The following is an 18,364-nucleotide window of genomic DNA, read 5'->3' as shown; positions in this document are numbered from 1 at the left end:
GGGCGGGGACGAAAAGGCTCCTTCGTCCCACCCTTCCATACCCTTTCCTTGAGAGCCAATGGAAACTCACGGTTGAGTTGCGTCATTTGTCCTAGCAACTTCGGGTAGATTCATTGCATCCCAGGCTCCTCGCCGCTTCGTCCTTCGGGCGATACCAGCGCGGCTGTTCTTTTCGCAGGTGGCGAGGAGTTTGAAACTGCTGGCTCAGCATGTGGTGCGGCGGCGCAGCCGCAATGGTGGCCTTTTGCGCCGGACTTTGGGTCTCTAACCCGGGGCGGGTGCAGGGCCAGGAGGCCTGGGGGATCCCGGGCGCCGACTGTGAAGGTGAGCGGTGTGGGACCTGCTTGCATGGCGGTGGCACCAGGTCACAGCGCAGCTGTTGTTAGCTTTGGCGTCTCCTAGCCTTGGCTATAAATAACAATTCACTCAGGAATGCGGGCCCCGGCCCTGGCCCTGGTTTCTGATCGCCTTCGTCCAAGCCTAGGCAAAAGTTCGAGCTGGGCCCAGTGACACCTTCAGACTGCGTTCTTGGTCTTGCTCTATTAAACGGCCGCAGTCAAAGCTGGTGCGTTTGGATTTGGACTCGATTTTGTGCACACACGTCTAGCTGTAGAGGCACGTGCTGCCCTGACCGGCAACACTTGTGTTTACACAGAAGTCTTTCAAGTTCAAATTAGTTTGTAACTCCCAAAAAGACAAAACGTGACAAACTGTAATTGAGGTGAAATGGCTTAAATCAGAGGAGAGAATTAACATTTGTTAGGACTTCACACGGAAAAGGCAATGGCACCCCACTCCAGTACTCTTGCCTGAAAAATTCCATGGACGGAGAGGCCTGGTAGGCTGCAGTCCATGGGGTCGCCAAGAGTCAGACACGACTGAGCGACTTCACTTTCACTTTTCACTTTCATGCTTTGGAGAAGGAAATGGCAACCCACTCCCGTATTCTGGCCAGAATTCCATGGACTGTATAGTCTATGGTGTCGCAAAGAGTCGGACACGACTGAGCGACTTTCACTTAAAATTTCTTCTCTTCATGGCTATGATACTGCTTTCCCCTGCTTTTGCTTCCTGTCTCTGTGCGCATTTATTTGACAGCATCTTTGTAAGTTTCTAATTCTCTAGCCATGGCTTCAATGTTAGAATTTTCCAGAATTCCACCCTCTGCCCTCCTGTCTTCTCAGTCTACACATTCTTCTGTGCACTTGGAATTGACCTTGCCATAGTCTGATTGATCCCAGATGTTTATACCTACCCCATCTCCTTTCTGGAGTCCCAGACCTTGCATCCAACTGACAACTGAACACCTCTACTTAGATATCTTCTAGTTCAAACTCAACAGAGTCACAAACCAAAGTTATTTTCTGCTCTCCTTCTCAGTCCCCCAAGCCTGTTATGCTATGACACCAGTGTTTAGTCCACTAGACTAGACTTCTCTCCCTGATCCCCTAAACCCATCAAACACTGGGGCTACTGATTCTACCTTCTGATTGACTCTGCCACAATTGCATCCTTCCCCTAGATGGTGATCATGTAATTCCCATATGTAGTGTATTTTACTGATCTTCCAACTTCCTCCAGGGAGGTGCCTCCCTTTTGTATCTAGTACATGTCTCACAGTGTTGAGAAATCATTCTGGCTTCCTCCATGTGTGCCTTCCTTGACAGTCAAGACTGTTTCTCTTCCCACACCATCTCCAGCAGTTACCATGGTGCATAGTTCAATTCTGTTGAACATGCGTTATATTTTGCTTCAATAACAGGTTATATAGCTTTTAGTGAGTCAAAAGTATATCATTCAAAGTGCAAGTTAGAATTCCCAACTTGCATCATCTAGGCAATACATTGACAGCAACAGTTGAAGTGTGGATATCATCTGAAGGTGTATTTGAGAATAGAGAAGGAGCTTTGAGGCATCAGAACACAGGGTTTCTTTTGCAGGAAAAGGAGAATCAGAGGTCACCAGAAAGCTTTAAAGATGGTTTCTGCATTGATCACTACAGCAGGTATCTCCTTTGCGTACTCGGTCTATTTGCTAATTAAACTGAGCAAAATGCATGTTTTCCACATTCTATCAGTAACACTCAGCACAACTGGTCAGTCCCTCCCTTTTAACACTTTCTTCACTGTCTCCTGGGACACACTCATTCTTTTTTCTCATCCTACCGTATTGGCTTCTTATTTCAGTCTTTTCCAGTTCTTTACAACTTTTCAACTCCTACACAATGGAGTTACATCACACTGAGACCTGGGACCTCTCCCTATCCTGTGGTCTCATCCTTTAGCACCATTTTACTGTTCAGTTCAGGCACTCAGTCATGTCCAACTCTTTGCAACCCCATGGACTGCAGCACGCCGGACCTCCCTGTCCATCACCAACTCCCGGAGTTTACTCAAATTCACGTCCATTGAGCCATCCAACCATCTCATCCTCTGTTGTCCCCTTCTCCTGCCGCCTTCAATCTTTCCCAGCATCAGGGTCTTTTCCAATGACTCACTTCTTTGCATCAGGTAGCCAAAATATTGGAGTTTCAGTTTCAGCTTCAGCATCAGTCCTTCCAATGAATATTCAGAACTGATCTTTAGGATTGACCGGTTGGATCTGCTTGCTATCCAAGGGACTCTCAAGAGTCTTCTCCAACACCACAGTTCAAAAGCATCAATTCTTCGGTGCTCAGCTTTCTTAATAGTCCAAATCTCACATCCATTGACTACTGGAAAAACCATAGCTTTGACTAGACAGACCTTTGTTGGCAAAGTAATGTCTCTACTTTTTAATATGCTATCTAGGTTGGTCATAACTTTTCTTCCAAGGAGCAAGCATCTTTTAATTTCATAGCTGCAGTCACCATCTGCAGTGATTTTGGAGCCCAAAAAAATAAAGTCTGGCACTGTTTCCACTGTTTGCCCATCTATTTGCCATGAAATAATGGGACCAGATGCCATGATCTTAGTTTTCTGAATGTGGGACTTTAAGTCAACTTTTTCACTCTCCTCTTTCCCTTTCATCAAGAGGCTCTTTAGTTCTTCACTCTCTGCCGTAAGGGTGGTGTCATCTGCATATCTGAAGTTATTGATATTTCTCCCAGCAATCTTGCTTCCAGCTTGTGCTTCATCCAGTCAAGCGTTTCTCGTGAAGTACTCAGCATATAATTTAAATAAACAGGGTGACAACATACAGCCTTAACATATTCCTTTCCCAATTTGGAACCAGTCTGTTGTTCCATGTCCAGTTCTAACTGTTGCTTCTTGACCTGCCTACAGATTTCTCAGGAGGCAGGTCAAGTGGTCTGGTATTCCCATCTCTTTAAGAATTTTCCACAGTTTGTTGTGATCCACACAGTCAAAGGCTTTAGGCATAGTCAATAAAGCTGAAGTAGATGTTTTTCTGGAACTCTCTTGCTTTTTCAATGATCCTTTTCTGTCCTTTATTGTGCCCATCTTTGCATGAAATGTTCCCTTGGTATCTCTAATTTTCTTCAAGAGATATCTAGTCTTTCCCATTCTATTGTTCTCTTCTGTTTCTTTGCATTGATCACTGAGGAAGGCTTTCTTATCTCTCCTTGCTATTCTTTGGAACTCTGCATTCAAACGGTATGTCTTTCCTTTTCTCCTTTGCCTTTCGCTTCTCTTCTTTTCATAGCTATTTGTAAGGCCTTTTTGCCTTTTCAGAAAACCATTTTGCCTTTTTGCATTTCTTTTTCTTTGGGATGGTCTTCATCACTCCCTCCTGTACAATGTCATGAACCTCCATCCATAGTTCTTCAGGCACTCTATCAGATCTAATCCCTTGACTCTATTTGTCACTTCCACTGTACAGTAGTAAGGGATTTGATTTAGGTCATACCTGAATGGTCTAGTGGTTTTCCCTACTTTATTCAATTTAAGTCTGAATTTGGCAATAAGGGGTTCATGATCTGAGCCACAGTCAGCTCCCAGTCTTGTTTTTGCTGACTGTATAGAACTTCTTCATCTTTGGCTGCGAAGAATATAATCATATAACTCCAGATGTACATACCTAGCTGCTCCTTACTGTTTGCAGTGTCAAATAGTGTATTAGTGTTCTCTAGAGAAACAGACAAAGAAGATACATACATATATATGTACGGATAGATTTATTATAAGGAACGGCTCTCCTGATTATGGAGACTGAAATATCTAAAGTCTGTATTGTGGGCCAACAGGCTGGGGGCCCAGGAGAATTGATGGTGCATTAAGCAGTCTGCTGGAGAAATCCCTCATGTTTGGGAAGGGCAATCATTTTTGTTCTATTCAGGCCTTCAGCTCATTGGAAGAGGCTTATCCATATCATGGAGGGCAATCCGTTTACTTAGAGTTCATGGATCCAAATGTTAATCTCATTCAAAAACACTCTCCAAGTGGATGCATATAAAATTAGTTGTCACAGTTGTCTAGAAGTATCTCAGACCTCACTGAAGTATGCCTAGACTTAATTCCTGGGACTTCCCTGGTGGGTCCAGTGGCTAAGACTCTGCGTTCCCAGTGCAGGAGGCCTAGGTTTGATCCCGGGTCAGGGAACTAGATCCCACATGCTGCAACTAAGACCTGATGCAGTCAAATAAATAAAAATACATTAAAAAAAAAGACTGAATTCCTGCTGAGCTTCCCAGTTTAGCAAATGGCAAACTCCACTCTTACAGTATCTCAGGCCAAAATCCTTGAAATCAATCTTGACTTTTGTCTCTGCCCACACCTCTGTGACTCTCGCATGCCACATCTAATCCATTAGTAAATTCTTTTGGCTTTGCCTTCAAAATACATCCAGCATCTCATCACCTCCAAGGCTCCCACCTTGGTCCAAGATAGGCAGCTATTTTAAGAACCTCCAAACTGTTCTAGCTCCTTTCCTTCTTGTCCCTCTGCCAGCTATTCTCTGAAGAACCTCCAGAGGCATAATTTAAAAGTCATGTCAGACCACTGCACTCTTGTCAAAACCTTTAATGGCATCCCTTCTCAGAGCAGGACCCAGATTCCCTACCATGGCCCCAAGGCCCTAGGTGACCTGGCATGCTGCTGTTTATTTGACCTCATTTTCTACTACCCTCCCTCTTCATAACTCTACTTCCCCAATATTGGTTCCCTGACTGTTCCTGGTACTGCCAAGGACATGCCTGCCCTATTCTTCCCTCTGCCTGGAGAGTTTCTCCCCAGCAGTACACTTAATCTGTTTTCCCATTTCCTTAGGTTTTCTGCTCAAACACAACTTTATCTGAGAGACCTTCCCTGACCACCCCATTTAGAATAATACTATTACCCTGTCACCCTCTATCCTCCTTACCAAGTTGACGTTCCTTCATAGCCACAAGAGACTTTTATTTATTCACTAGAATGTGATCCTTGAGAGTAGGAACTTTGTTTTTCCAACAGCCTATAGAATACTGTTAGGCACTTACTAATTGCTCAATAAATGTTTGTTAAAACCACGACATGGTTATTATATTTAGTGTTCTGTTCTTATTAAATAGCGTAACAATCATGTTCTAAAAATGGACATTTCTGGCCCGTCAGCTGAAAACAACTAAAAACACTGGATAAAATGAAAAATATGAAGTGTAAGTTAAGAAGGCCTTGTTGTTTGTTGTTTAGTTGCTAAGTCGTGTCTGACGGTTTTGCAACCCCATGGACTGTAGCCTGCTAGGCTCCTCTGACCATGGTATTTCCCAGGCAAGAATACTGGAGTGGATTACCATGTCCTTCTCCAGGAGATCTTCCCGACCCAGGGATGGAACCTATGTCTCCTGCATTGACAGGTGAGTTCTTTACCACTAAGCCACCAGGGAAGCCCAGGAAGGCATACTCAGAAGCCAAAACCAATGTGAAAATGGGAACTAAAAGAGGTAAAGGCACCCCTGAGGCTGGGAGTTTTCTTGAGAGTATTTGCCACCCAGGCGATTGGAACTTAGATTTTTCATGGCTATAAAATAAAAAGAATGAATACAATAAAAAGGAAGGATAAAGATATAGCCCAGAACCTTCTCAAGTTAGGCACATAATAACTGGATCCTCCTCCGATTAGTTTGAAACCCTAGAGAGCTAGACCTTCATTATAAAAAGTGACCTGGAAATAACCACAACTCTACCACCATCTCTAGAGACTAAAGGGAATTGTAGTGCTTGAGCTTTTTTACTGAATAAAAGGGAAAACAAAAAATACCTCCTAATCACTCATACTCACAAGCTACCACACATATGCATTGAAGTCCAAATGTACACAGTCAACCTGGGTGATCCAAAACATCTCAAACTGACAATTTAGTCTAAAGGGATTTCAAGTAGGTATGAGCAAATATTAATCTCACTGATAGGAATCTGCCTTCAACCCAGTCCCACAAAATTCTAATAATCCCAACAAAGTTCTCAGAAAGAAAGCTCACGATTAGAAAAATCACAAGCACATGGGAAGAAGAGCATCCTAAGTGGCAGCCGGTTGAGACGAGACAGAGGCAGCATACCTGGAAAGGCTTCGGGGATGAGCATTATCAGGCACAGAATATAAACTGTTTATTATATGTAAAGAAACAAAGGGATTGAAAATATAAATAAAGGGCTGGAGACTATTAAAAATATTTCCAACATATGTTTAAAAGAACCAAATAAGCATGCACAAACAGAAATTAGGAGGATTAGGACTCCCCTGGTGGTTCAGTGTTGGAGAGTCCACTTGCCAAAGCCGGGGACATGGGTTTGATCCCTGGTTTGGAAAGATCCACGTGCCTCAGAGCAGTTGAGCCCATGTGCCACAACTGCTAAGCCCACGAGCGCGGCTTCTGAGGCCTGTGTACCTAGAGCCCATGCTCTGCAATAAGAGAAACCACTGAAATGAGAAGCCCAGGCACTGAAACTAGAGAACACCCACACGCAGCAACGAAGACCCGGCACAGCCAAACAAATAAAAATAAATCAATAAATAAGAAATAAGTGGGACTAATAGTGGATTAGACAGAGCTGAGAAAAAGAATTAGAGAGTTGAAGACTGAAGAAACTGTCAAGAAGGAATCACTGAGTGATTCCGAGAATAAAAATACAAAACAGAGATAAAGGTACAATGTGGATCAAGAGAAAAATTCCCACATATGTTAAGAGGACTTCCAGAAGGAGAAGAGAGAGGTATGGGTGGAGCAAAAGAGATGATAACTCATTTTTCCAAGCTGATGAAAATCACCCATCCACAGATTTTGAAGTTCAGCATATTCCAAACAGTATAAATGAAAATAATTCCATATCTAACCTCATCAGAAGGAAAGTGAAAAACACAAAAGGAAAATCTTAAGCACAGAAAAAGAAGACTGGTAAAACTTCAAAGGAATGGCAGTTAGATTGTCAGATGATTCAACGTTGAAAGGCCTGAAGTCACAGCTAATTAATATTAAATAGTATAGCCAGGATTTGGGCCCAGAAAGTTTGACTTCAGAGCCCAAGCACTGAATCACTACTAAACTGCCTCTGAGTATGGAGTTGGGAACTAATTTATTCATGGCAGTAGTAAAAATAAAATTGGAATGATGAAGTTTAGCCTACATTTATTCAAGAACTTCTGGTTATTCTTAAAGTCTCAATGCATTATAACATGTATCTTATTCCTAGGTAGCAATTCCCCCTGGTCCTGGCACCAGCAAGACTAATCTGGTGTCTTTTTTTCCATCCAAAATAAAGTGGGACAGATAATGTAGGACCAACTTCAGTTCTAGAAGGTGTGGATGGAACTACTGAAAACAATGTTCCTAGTTTACTAATTAGTTAGTTTAATAATTTTAACTAATTAGTTACTAATTAGTTTAATAATTTCACTAACCTGACTTTAAACTTTATCATTATCTTAAAAAAATAGTTGTAGCTCTTTTCCTGCAGGTGGCATTGTTATATTTTTTAAGTACTAAGTTGTAAATACTCAAGTTAGAAGACAAAGATTGTTGCAGTTGTTCAGTTGCTAAGTCCTGTCTGACTCTTTGCGACCCCATGAACTGCAGCATGGCAGGCTTCCCTGTCCTTACAAAGATTGTAAGGCTACATTAAAATATCCAACCAAACGCTTTTTACAGGAGATGGGTTTGGGCAAAAGAAATCTTTCTCTTCTACAGAAAAACATATAATAAATATTTAAAACTAGAAATAGAAGAGACTTGGAAACAAGTATAAAATTTATTTTAGAGTGATTTTCTTAAAGAGGAGTGGAGAAATGGGATGGTGTTTTGTGTTGGGGAGGGGTGTTGAGGGACATTTTGTGGCTTTTAAGATGTGAGAATTAACAGCATGTTCATGGGAACAATACAGGAAAAGAGAGAGGCCAGAGGTGCAGGAGCAGGGAGCTGATAGATCCACTTAGCAGCTGGAAGAGTTGTCACACTTCATTCATAGAATCAAAGTAGACTCTGCTGGTACAAGTGCAGGAGAGGCGGTGACAGAGGCAAATGAGAGTTCTCTTGTGTTGCTTTTTTTTGCCCCTTGAAGAAATGGAAAGCGAGATCAACCATGACGATGGGGTGGAGGTGTCAGGCAAGGCTTGCTAGAGAGCTGCGGTGTAGTCGTCCTTTTGGGAGTGGGAGAGAGTGTGGGTGAGGTCCACGCAGTGGGGTTGTTGGCTGCACTGGCGGCTCACTGAAATCAGCAGTCAGGAATTAACAGCAAGACCAGTGAGCCTGCTGGTGCAGTTTCCTCCAGCCGTGTTAAGTGAGTGTGGGTGTCGAGAGGGTGAAAAGAGGTTTTGACCAGCGTTAAGATTTTGCTGGGTGAGTCCAACAAAGGAAAGAGATACAGGGAGTTGAATTTGTGTGAAAAGGAGTGATTATAATGTTGAACCACAGAATCTGAGCTGGGTGAGGAAGCATGGTGGAAAGGTAGCTGAATCAATGTGACCTGGCGGGGTCAGAAAATTGTTGGTGCTGGGATGTTAGAGGGTGTGAGCCGGGAAGATGGGAGGTGAAGATCAGACAATGGAATGTTTCCACTGAGGATACAGAGGAGTTATAGCAACTGGTAATGACTGGACCTAAGGGTATGGCCACAGCAAAAACGTGTTTGGAGTATTAATCCTTTGTCAGTTATATAAGTTGTAAATACCCTCCTCCTTTGTGGCTTGCCTTATCATTTGCTTATGATTTATTCTGCATTTACAAAAGTGGTTAATTTTGATGTGATTAAATGTACAGCCTCTGGTTTGGTATCTTCTTTAAGAAATTCTTCCTTATCCTGATGCCACGAAGAAGATGCTTTCCTCTAAAACTTGCTTTGTGGCTTTTCTCTTATGTCTTTATTCTCCTGAGATTCACATTTGTGTCATTTCCAATAGGGATCTAAGTTGATCTTTTCCCATGGTATATGGTCCAAGTATCATTTATTGACTTGTGCATTTTTTCCCCCACTGATTTTTAACATTGCTTCCATCCTATACCAAGTTCCTCTAGATTTCTGGATTTGTTTCTAGTCTCACTTTTGTTCCAGTGGCTTTTTTTTCTGCACCAGTCCCATCATATTTTAAATACTATAGCTTTAGAATTATCTTGATATCAGTAAGATCTACTCCCCAAGTTCCTTCTTCAGAAATTTCTTGGCTTTCATTTGATCTTGTTTTTTCATATGTATTTTTGGATCAGTTCGTCAAATCTGATTTGACAAAGCCTTTTGGAATTTTTAATGAGCCCTGGTGGCTCAGCAGTAGATCATCTGCCTGCAATGCAAGAGACGCAGGAGACATGAGTTTGATCGCTGGGTCAGGAAGATCCCTTAGAGAAGGAAATGGCAACCACTCCAGTATTCTTGCCTGGGAAATCCCATGGAAAGAGAAGCCTGGTGGACTACAGTTCATAGGGTTGCAAAGAGTTGGACATGACTAAGTGACTAGATAACAACCATAGAATTTGCTGCTCTTCCTTATGATATTCCCCTAAAATTCTCTTTCTAATATTAGGGCTGCTTTGTCCCAGCACGAGCTCTGGTCTCCATCTCCTTTTCAGCTTGCTTGGACCACACACCTGCCCCTTTGAGCTAGCAACATGGGAAAGCAGCTCCTCCTGTTGCAGAGTAACCTAGTGGATAAGGCTGTGGACCAGAGTGAGACCTCCTGGGATCAAACTGCCTCGACCATTTACTGGGCAAGTTCACTGGCGTCTCTCTGACTCAGCCTCTTCATCTGTAAAATAAGGGTAGAAATGTATCTACATCAGAGCTCTGATCTGAGACTGGAATGAGTTCATCCACATAAAGTACTCACAATGGTGCCAACAGCCAGTAACTAGGGTTGTTCTTTGGCCTGTGCCTCTTCTGATCGTCATCTCTTCACTAACTTTGGACCCTGGGACTGAATATGATTGTTTAGATAGGGGTTCAAACTGGAACAAAGACACAGATGCAGACTACCAAGGAGCTTCATTCAACACACATACTTTGGTTCTTCTCTGTGCTTTACCAAAGCTGTCCCTAGCATCATGTCCCAGAGGAGGCTGGCTATATGTTCCTATAGGGTTAGTGACATTCTCATATTAGGTGGGAAATTTTCATATTTGAGAGTGGAACTTGGTTTCACAGACTGGATTGATTCAATAAGCTTATGCTATTCAAGGCCCAATACTAAGCTAATAGGTACAGACCCCAAACCATTCTTACCTATAATATGAATTTGTTGTCACAATGCACTGAATCATACTTTTTTATTTGGTGGGAGGGACATGTACATAGGTGTGGTAGTGGTGATATTGTACATAAATACACAAATACATAATTTCTTTGTTCCTTTTAGTATGTCAAGAATTCTTGAGTCGATTCTACAACTCTTTGATAGCCAGAGGAGTCAACTTTTCTCTGGACACCATAGAAAAAGAATTGATCAACTTTTGCTTGGATGTCAAAGGAAAAGAAAACCGCCTGGTATGGTAAATTTTCACCTTTCATTTCCCCCCTGTGCTTGGAGAAAACTGCTAACTGTTTCATTTCTTATCTTGAGTTTAATGTTCTCCTGTTTGGATGCTTGCCCCAAGCATGTTCTCTGTAGAAGGCCAGCAAAAATTGATCTTTCAGGAAAATGGAGTCAATGTATTTTCACCTAGAATATATCTGGTTTCATTTGGCTTTTTGGAAAAAACATAGGCAACCAATTCCATGATTTCTTAAATGAAATTATTTACTATACAATTGAATTCCTAATGAGAATTTATTTACTGTCCTAAGTGTGGGTAGACTTTACGTTTCTTTTTTTTTTCTTTTTTTTTCCATTTATTTATTTTTTTTTCCATTTATTTTTATTAGTTGGAGGCTAATTACTTTACAACATTGCAGTGGTTTTTGTCATACATTGAAATGAATTAGCCATGGATTTACATGTGTTCCCCATCCCGATCCCCCCTCCCACCTCCCTCTCCACCCGATCCCTCTGGGTCTTCCCAGTGCACCAGGCCCGAGCACTTGTCTCATGCACCCAACCTGGGCTGGTGATCTGTTTCACCCTAGATAATATACATGTTTCGATGATGTTCTCTTGAAACATCCCACCCTCGCCTTCTCCCAGAGTCCACAAGTCTGTTCTGTACATCTGTGTCTCTTCCCCTGTTTTGCATATAGGGTTATCGTTACCATCTTTCTAAATTCCATATATATGTGTTAAACTTTACGTTTCTAATCAAGACAATTAGTGAAACCTATCAAAATATTTTTACATCATTATTTATGCATAATTAATGAAGTATTTTTATTATCTTGAAATGGTGTTTCCTGGGTAAACACAAATGACTTATTCCAATATACTGTCTTTATAGCACTAAAGACAATCTGGGGCCAATTTGCTTTGCCTAAGATTGTCATATTGAATTTGTCAGTTAAATTCGCCTTGTTAACTGCTCACCACTGGCACACTATAAAAATCTCGACATTGTCTGCACCATTAAGTTTTATATTTTTAAGTGTAAAATGCTTTTCAGGTAGCTTGAAAGGCAGTACAACATGATGGAACAGGGCATGGACCCCAGAGCCAGAAGGCTAGATTTTTAAATTCATTCAGTCTCTTCTACTTGCTGGTTGGGTGACCTCCAGTTGACTTGGGTGTGAAATAGGGAAAGTTCTAGTACTAATGTCACAGGCTTGTTATGAGAATTAAATACATCAATATCTTTAAAGCCCTGAGAGCAGCATCTGACATAGACAAAACATTTAGCAACTATTATCTCTTATCATTAGTCTTTAAGTTTAATGTCAATTTCAGGGCACTTCTAATAAGGCTGATCATGGGAATGGAGTCATTGTTTTCTTGTGTCTTAGTGAGTAGGGGTTCAATTTAAGATCTGGGCCATGAAAACTAGGTTAACCTCTTTCTCACTTCTTGAAATTATACTGCTTGCTTTTTCCAGTGTCTGGGACCCTAAATTCTCTTCGTTCCCCTTCAGTGCTACTATCTAGGAGCAACAAAAGATGCCGCTACGAAGATCCTAAGTGAGGTCACTCGCCCGATGAGTGTGCACATGCCTGCTGCAAAAATATGTGAGAAGCTAAAGAAGATGGACAGTCAGATCTGTGAGCTGAAATACGGTATAATGGAGTTTAATGTTTTCCCCCAAATGTCCAGTGTATTGCCAATCCCCTAAACATGGTCCAGGTTTCTAAACAATCAGTGTTAGAAGAAAAGGAATTCTACACTTGCTAATAGGATGCTGGGCTACTGGATGGTGTCCAGTGTTGTCTGAGCTTCTTTCACGAAAGAAAAATGAATTCTGGCACAATCAGCATTAGGTGAAACTGCCCACCCAAATGGCAAAATTTAAACTCTTAAATCACCAAGATATTTTCAACTACAGATGTCAAGGAAAAATTCAAAATATCAAAGGAGGGGCTTCCCTGGCAGTACAGTGGTTAAAACTCTGCCCTTTCAATGCAGGGGGCATGGGTTGCATCCCTGATCAGGAAACTAAGATCCCACATACCATGTGGTATGGCCAATTAAAAAAAAAAATCAAGGGAGCAGCTATTCATGGTGAATTAGCTCTTGGTAACCTATTAAGACCAAAGGTGCATCTACTCAAAGGTAATGTAAGGACCCTGAAGTTTTAAATGGGGCTCTAATATTCTTCCTAGGTCTATCACTTTGCCAGGTTTAATTTTTAGGAAATAGGTTAATCACATCAAATCAGATTTTGCCTGATGAAATAGACTTATCAAGGGTGCCAAAAATAAACAGCCAGAAAAGGAAGATGTCCTATTTAAAATGTTATCCTTGGCCTTATAAATTTTACATACATATATCTATTCTTATACAGATAATTTGTATCTGGGCCAGTCTTTGGGGTAGATGGATAGGACTTATTGAAGGCTGGGGAATTCCGCCTTTAGCCTATCCTTTAACCCCTGAAGTTCCACCAGAAAAAGTCCATTTCTTTTGTTTATGTCATTGTTTCACGTTATATACGTGGTGTAGTATTTTAAACTACCTAAGTAATTAGCACCCAACTCTGAATCATTAATACTTTAGTCTTATTTTTCAACATAGCTGTGTAATATGCCTGTGCTCCATAGCTACATATCTGGCTTTAAAAAGGTTTAATATCTGGAAGATATCAAAGACAACCTGTTTCTCAAATGGGCAAGGGCAAGCCCTAACCTACAGGGTGGTGATGATGGACTAGCATCTTTTTCTTGGCTTCCAAGTAATGAAGTAGAAGGAGGAATCACCGAGTCCATAGAAAAAACAGTCCCCAAAGGGATAAAACTGTACTGATTCTTTCATTTAGCACATTTCTTTTGAATAATTTCTGCTCTGAGCAAGGTATCTTACTGGGTTCCTTGAATAATAGACAAATTCATCAGATATTATTGAGAAGAAATGAATACTTAACTAATGTTTCAGCAATGCTGGCCACTAGAGGCCCCTGGGGAGCCATGGACTGGATTTACTTTTGGTATCAACCTTTCCCCTGTAGCTTTAGGGTGCCATAGAGAATTTTCTTTTTAAATTGATATCAAATGATAAGTTCTCTAGAATAACCTGAAGAAACTACCAGCACCTAAAAGAAAGTAATTTTCTCCTTCAACCATTTATCTTGAATAGGCCACTAGTTCTAAATTTTTCCCAGCTTCTTTTTGGTGAAAAAGTTGATATTGAACAAGGGCCTTTGAGCTGTGGAATACTAAAATTTGGGTTATAAAATCTTCTACTCTTAAAGGTATTCCATCATATCAGCCATGAAATTAACAAACAAGGTAAGTGTAGATTTGGAATATGTTTTCTATCAGGAAGGTGTTAGTTGGTTTCTAACCTGACAGGATGTGTCTGCTTTCTCTGTTTTTTAAAAGAATAGGAATCATTGTTAAAAATTGTAAAGATTCTCGAATTTATGGTTACCGGTGGGGGAAGGGTGGCAGAAAAAGATAGTTAGGGAGTTTGGTATTGAGATTTACACACTGCTATATTTAAAATGGATAACCAACAGGGACCCACTGTATAGCACAGGGAACTATGCTCAATGTAATGTGGCAGCCTGCATGGGAGGGAAATTTGGGGAAGAATGAATGCATGTATATGTATGGCTGAGTCCCTTTCCTGTGTACCTGACACTATCACAATATTGTTAATTGGCTACACTCCAATTGAAATAAAAAGTTTAAATTCAAAATACACACACACATATGTAAGAATTCTCTGGAGCACAGAGTGTAGTGACCCTCCAAATAAAAAGGGCTTTATATACAACTTTGATTTATTTCCAGCTTTACTGAGATATAATTGACATATAAAAGTGTAAAAGTTTAAGGTGTAAAATATGTTGATTTGATAAACTTATATATTGTAATATGATTACGTTAGCTAATATCTCCATCATAATCATAAGTACCAACTGTGATGGTTAGCGAACAAGCTCCATTATATCATCTAATTACCCTTCCTTTTTTGTGATAATATTTAAGCTCTACTCTCTTAGCAACTTTCAGATATACAATACAGCATTATTAACTGTCTTGACCATTTTGTTCTTTCTCAGGACTGCTTTGACTATTCGAGGTCCTTTATGATTCCATACAAATTTTAGGACTTTTTTTTTTTTTTCTATCTCTGCAAAAGTGCCACTGGCATTTTAGTAGGGATTACATTGGTTCTATAGATTGCTTTGGATAGTATAGACAATTAATTAAAAAAAACTTCATGTTATTTATTTTTGGCTGTGCTGTGGGTCTTGTTGCTTTATTCGGGCTTTTCTCTAGTTGTAGTGTGCAGGCTTCCTACTGCGGTGGCTTCTCTTGTTGCAGGGCTTCCCAGGCGGCGCAGTGGTAAAGAATCCGACTGCTAATGAAGGAGACGCAGGAGACGTGGGTTCGATCCCTGGGTGGGGAAGATCTCCTGGAGTAAGAAATGGCAACCCACTCCAGTATTCTTGCCTAGCAAATCCCATGGACAGAGGAGCCTGGTGGGCTAGTCTATGGGGTCACAAAGAGTCAGACACAATTAAGCACGCCATACTCAGATACCCAGCTCCTCCTGTTGCAGAACACAGGCTCTAGGCATGTGGACTTCAGTGACTGCAGTGCACAGGCTTGGCAGCTGCACTTGTGCCCGAGAGCATAGGCTGAATAGTTGTGGCCCTCGGGCTCAGCTGCTCCGTGGCATGTGGAATCTTTCTGGGTTGAAACTGTGTCCCCTGCATTGGCAGGTGGATTCTTATCCACTGTACCACCAGGGAAGTCTAGTATGGACATTTTGAATTCTTCCAAACCATAAATATGGGATCTATTTCCATAGATCTTCTTTAATTTCTTTCATCAAAGTCTTGTCATTTTCTGTATACAGATCTTTGACCTCCTTGATTAAGTTTATTCCTAAGTCTAAAATTCAACTTTTAAATTAGGATATACTTACTGGAAAATTTTGATAAATCACTTGACAGCTATGTTAGGTTATTAAAAGGCTTTTAAATGCCATGTTCTTTTATGTAGGGGTCAAAAAGAAATGCTTCAAAAGATATCAAACTGAAAAAGTCCTAGGATGCCACTAATTTTTAAAATATTTTAAAAATATTTTAGCCACGCCATGCAGCATGTGGGATCTTAGTTCCCCGACCCAAGATCAAATCTACGCCCCTTGCAGTGGAAGTGTGTAGTCTCAACCACTGGACAGCCAGGGAAGTCCCAGAACTAATAGTTGAATAAGTCAACTGAAGTGCTCTAGCTATGTGCAAGCATGCACCTAGTGGCTGGGGAGGTGGGGAGGACACTTTCCTTTGAAAGAGAAAAAATGCCCCTTTCTGATACAGAAATCATAGTCACGAGTAGATTATAGATGAGCTTAATTTTTTTTTCTATTTTTGGGCTTGGCAATAGAGAAGTAGCTGAGTTCTTCATATCCTCTGAAGATAATCTGTAAGTAGGGAAACAATAGTCTTGCTAGAGGAGTTAGATGCTGGTGACAGATCCTATTGGCAAGAACATTAGGGACCAGATTGGCTGGTACAGAAGCACCAGCATTAGAGAAGTTGGTATACCCCAAAGGACTGTAACTAAACTCTGTGTGGTTTGGTAATCTCAGTAGGGGAGTGGGGATCAGGTGAGTTTAAGCTGAGATCGGAAATAGCTAAGGATTGGTGAGAATGCTCCTAATTTCATTCATGTGTTTGGGTTTCTTTAAATTTGTATTTAAAAGCTATCTTAAATTCTTTATATTGTATTTATATTCTTTAAATTTATATTTTAAAATTGTATTTAAATTCTTTAAATTTGTATTAAAAACTAATTTGTATTAGTGCTTTGTAATATATATGCTCATCCATTTTACCTCAGACATATCTTTCTATAAAAACTGAACCATGGGATTTCCCTGCAGCCTACTGGTTAAGATTTCACTTTTCAATGCAGGGGGTACAAGTTCAATCCTTGGTTGGAGAGCTAAGATCCCACATGCCTCACAGCCAAAAAAAACAAAACATGAAACAAGCAGTATTTTAACAAATTCAATAATGACTTTAAAAATGGTTCACATTAAAAAAAATTAAAAGAAAAAGAAAAAGTGAACCATAACTTTCTAGTAAATTACAACTCATGGCTTTCAGTTGGCCACACACACAAGGCCATCCCAAGGCACCACCCTCTTGATTCCTTTCTTTTTTCCTTAAAAGTAGCAATTAGGATGCGGTGCTATTCATTTTACGAACGCTGCATAGGTCCCCGTTTTGCAGCAAGTATGATTCCATGCAGAGGAAATCTGATAGATCATGAGTTATCCTAATAGCTTTGTATATGATACATTTTTCTTAGGTATGTCTTGGTTTCCATAGAACTTGGAACCCTTCCCCACTTTGGATCACAGGGTAGACAGTACCAAGATAAGTAACACCATTTGCTTTTCTTTCTTTCTTTTTTTAATGTATACCTTTCCTTTTTGTCATGAAGAAAAGAAACTGGACTTGGCATCAGTGGACCTGTCCAAGATGAGAGTCGCAGAGCTGAAGCAGATACTGCACGGCTGGGGAGAAGAGTGCAGGGCCTGCGCAGAAAAAACCGACTACGTGCATCTCATCAAAGAACTGGCGCCCAAGTATGCATCGACGCGCCCGCAAACAGAACTCTGACTCCTGGAAGCCAGCACACCACTGGCTGTAATTAGTGACAAAATGCCTCTCTAGGATATGGATGCACTGGTTGAGAGGAACCAGGAATTTCAGTATGTGTGGTCTCAGACTTTTTGTTTGGATATGACACTTCAGAATTGGTTACCTGGGTTTATAAGTAGAACTGTTAGTATTAGTGGTTTCGTAAATCTGCAGTGTACCAAAACTTACAAGTGCCTTTCTCATAATTTTCTTGTATGTGAATTATCATTGCCTATCTCCTTAAACTGGGAAAAGTGAACCACTGAAAAATCAGGGGAGTAAATTGATTCTAAGTAGGAAGTGAGTGCTCAGAAGCTATCTGTATACTTATTTTTAATTAAATATGTTGGATTAGAGAAAGACAAATATCATATAGTGAAAAGTGAAAGTGAAAATTTCTCAGCTGTGTCCGACTCTTGGTTACCCCATGGACTATACAGTCCTGAAATTCTCAAGCCCCCCCTTTTTTTCGTATTCCACATATAAACAATATTATACGACACTTATATTTGCTTATATGTGGAATATAAAAAAAGGGGCACAAATGAACTTATCTACAAAACAGAGTCACAGATGTAGAAAACAGTCTTATGGTTACTGAGGGTGGGTGTGGGGGAAGGATAAATTGGGAGATTAGGATTTTTTTTTTTTGAGATTACGGTTGATACACACTCCTATGTATAAAATAGGTAATTAAGAAGAACGTGCTGTGTAGCACAGGGAACTCTACTCAATTACTCTATAATGGGCTTCATGGGAAAAGAATTTTTTAAAAAGTGGATGTATGTATGT

General features: G+C 40.6%; 1 protein-coding gene across 1 annotated transcript; it reads left to right on the top strand.

Annotated features, from left to right (window-relative positions):
- The first annotated feature begins 107 nt into the window (after positions 1 to 107).
- On the top strand, positions 108 to 17,756 carry CDNF (cerebral dopamine neurotrophic factor). The gene is made up of 4 exons (XM_020881354.2): positions 108 to 324; positions 10,753 to 10,880; positions 12,389 to 12,530; positions 17,373 to 17,756. The coding sequence occupies exons 1-4, from the start codon at positions 210 to 212 to the stop codon at positions 17,549 to 17,551; spliced, it is 564 nt and encodes a 187-aa protein (XP_020737013.1). The 5' UTR covers positions 108 to 209; the 3' UTR covers positions 17,552 to 17,756.
- Positions 17,757 to 18,364: the final 608 nt, after the last annotated feature.

The sequence above is a fragment of the Odocoileus virginianus genome, chromosome 9 (genome assembly GCF_023699985.2).
Source record: "Odocoileus virginianus isolate 20LAN1187 ecotype Illinois chromosome 9, Ovbor_1.2, whole genome shotgun sequence".
Lineage (NCBI taxonomy): Eukaryota > Metazoa > Chordata > Mammalia > Artiodactyla > Cervidae > Odocoileus > Odocoileus virginianus.
This window is presented reverse-complemented; position numbering and strand designations above follow the sequence as displayed.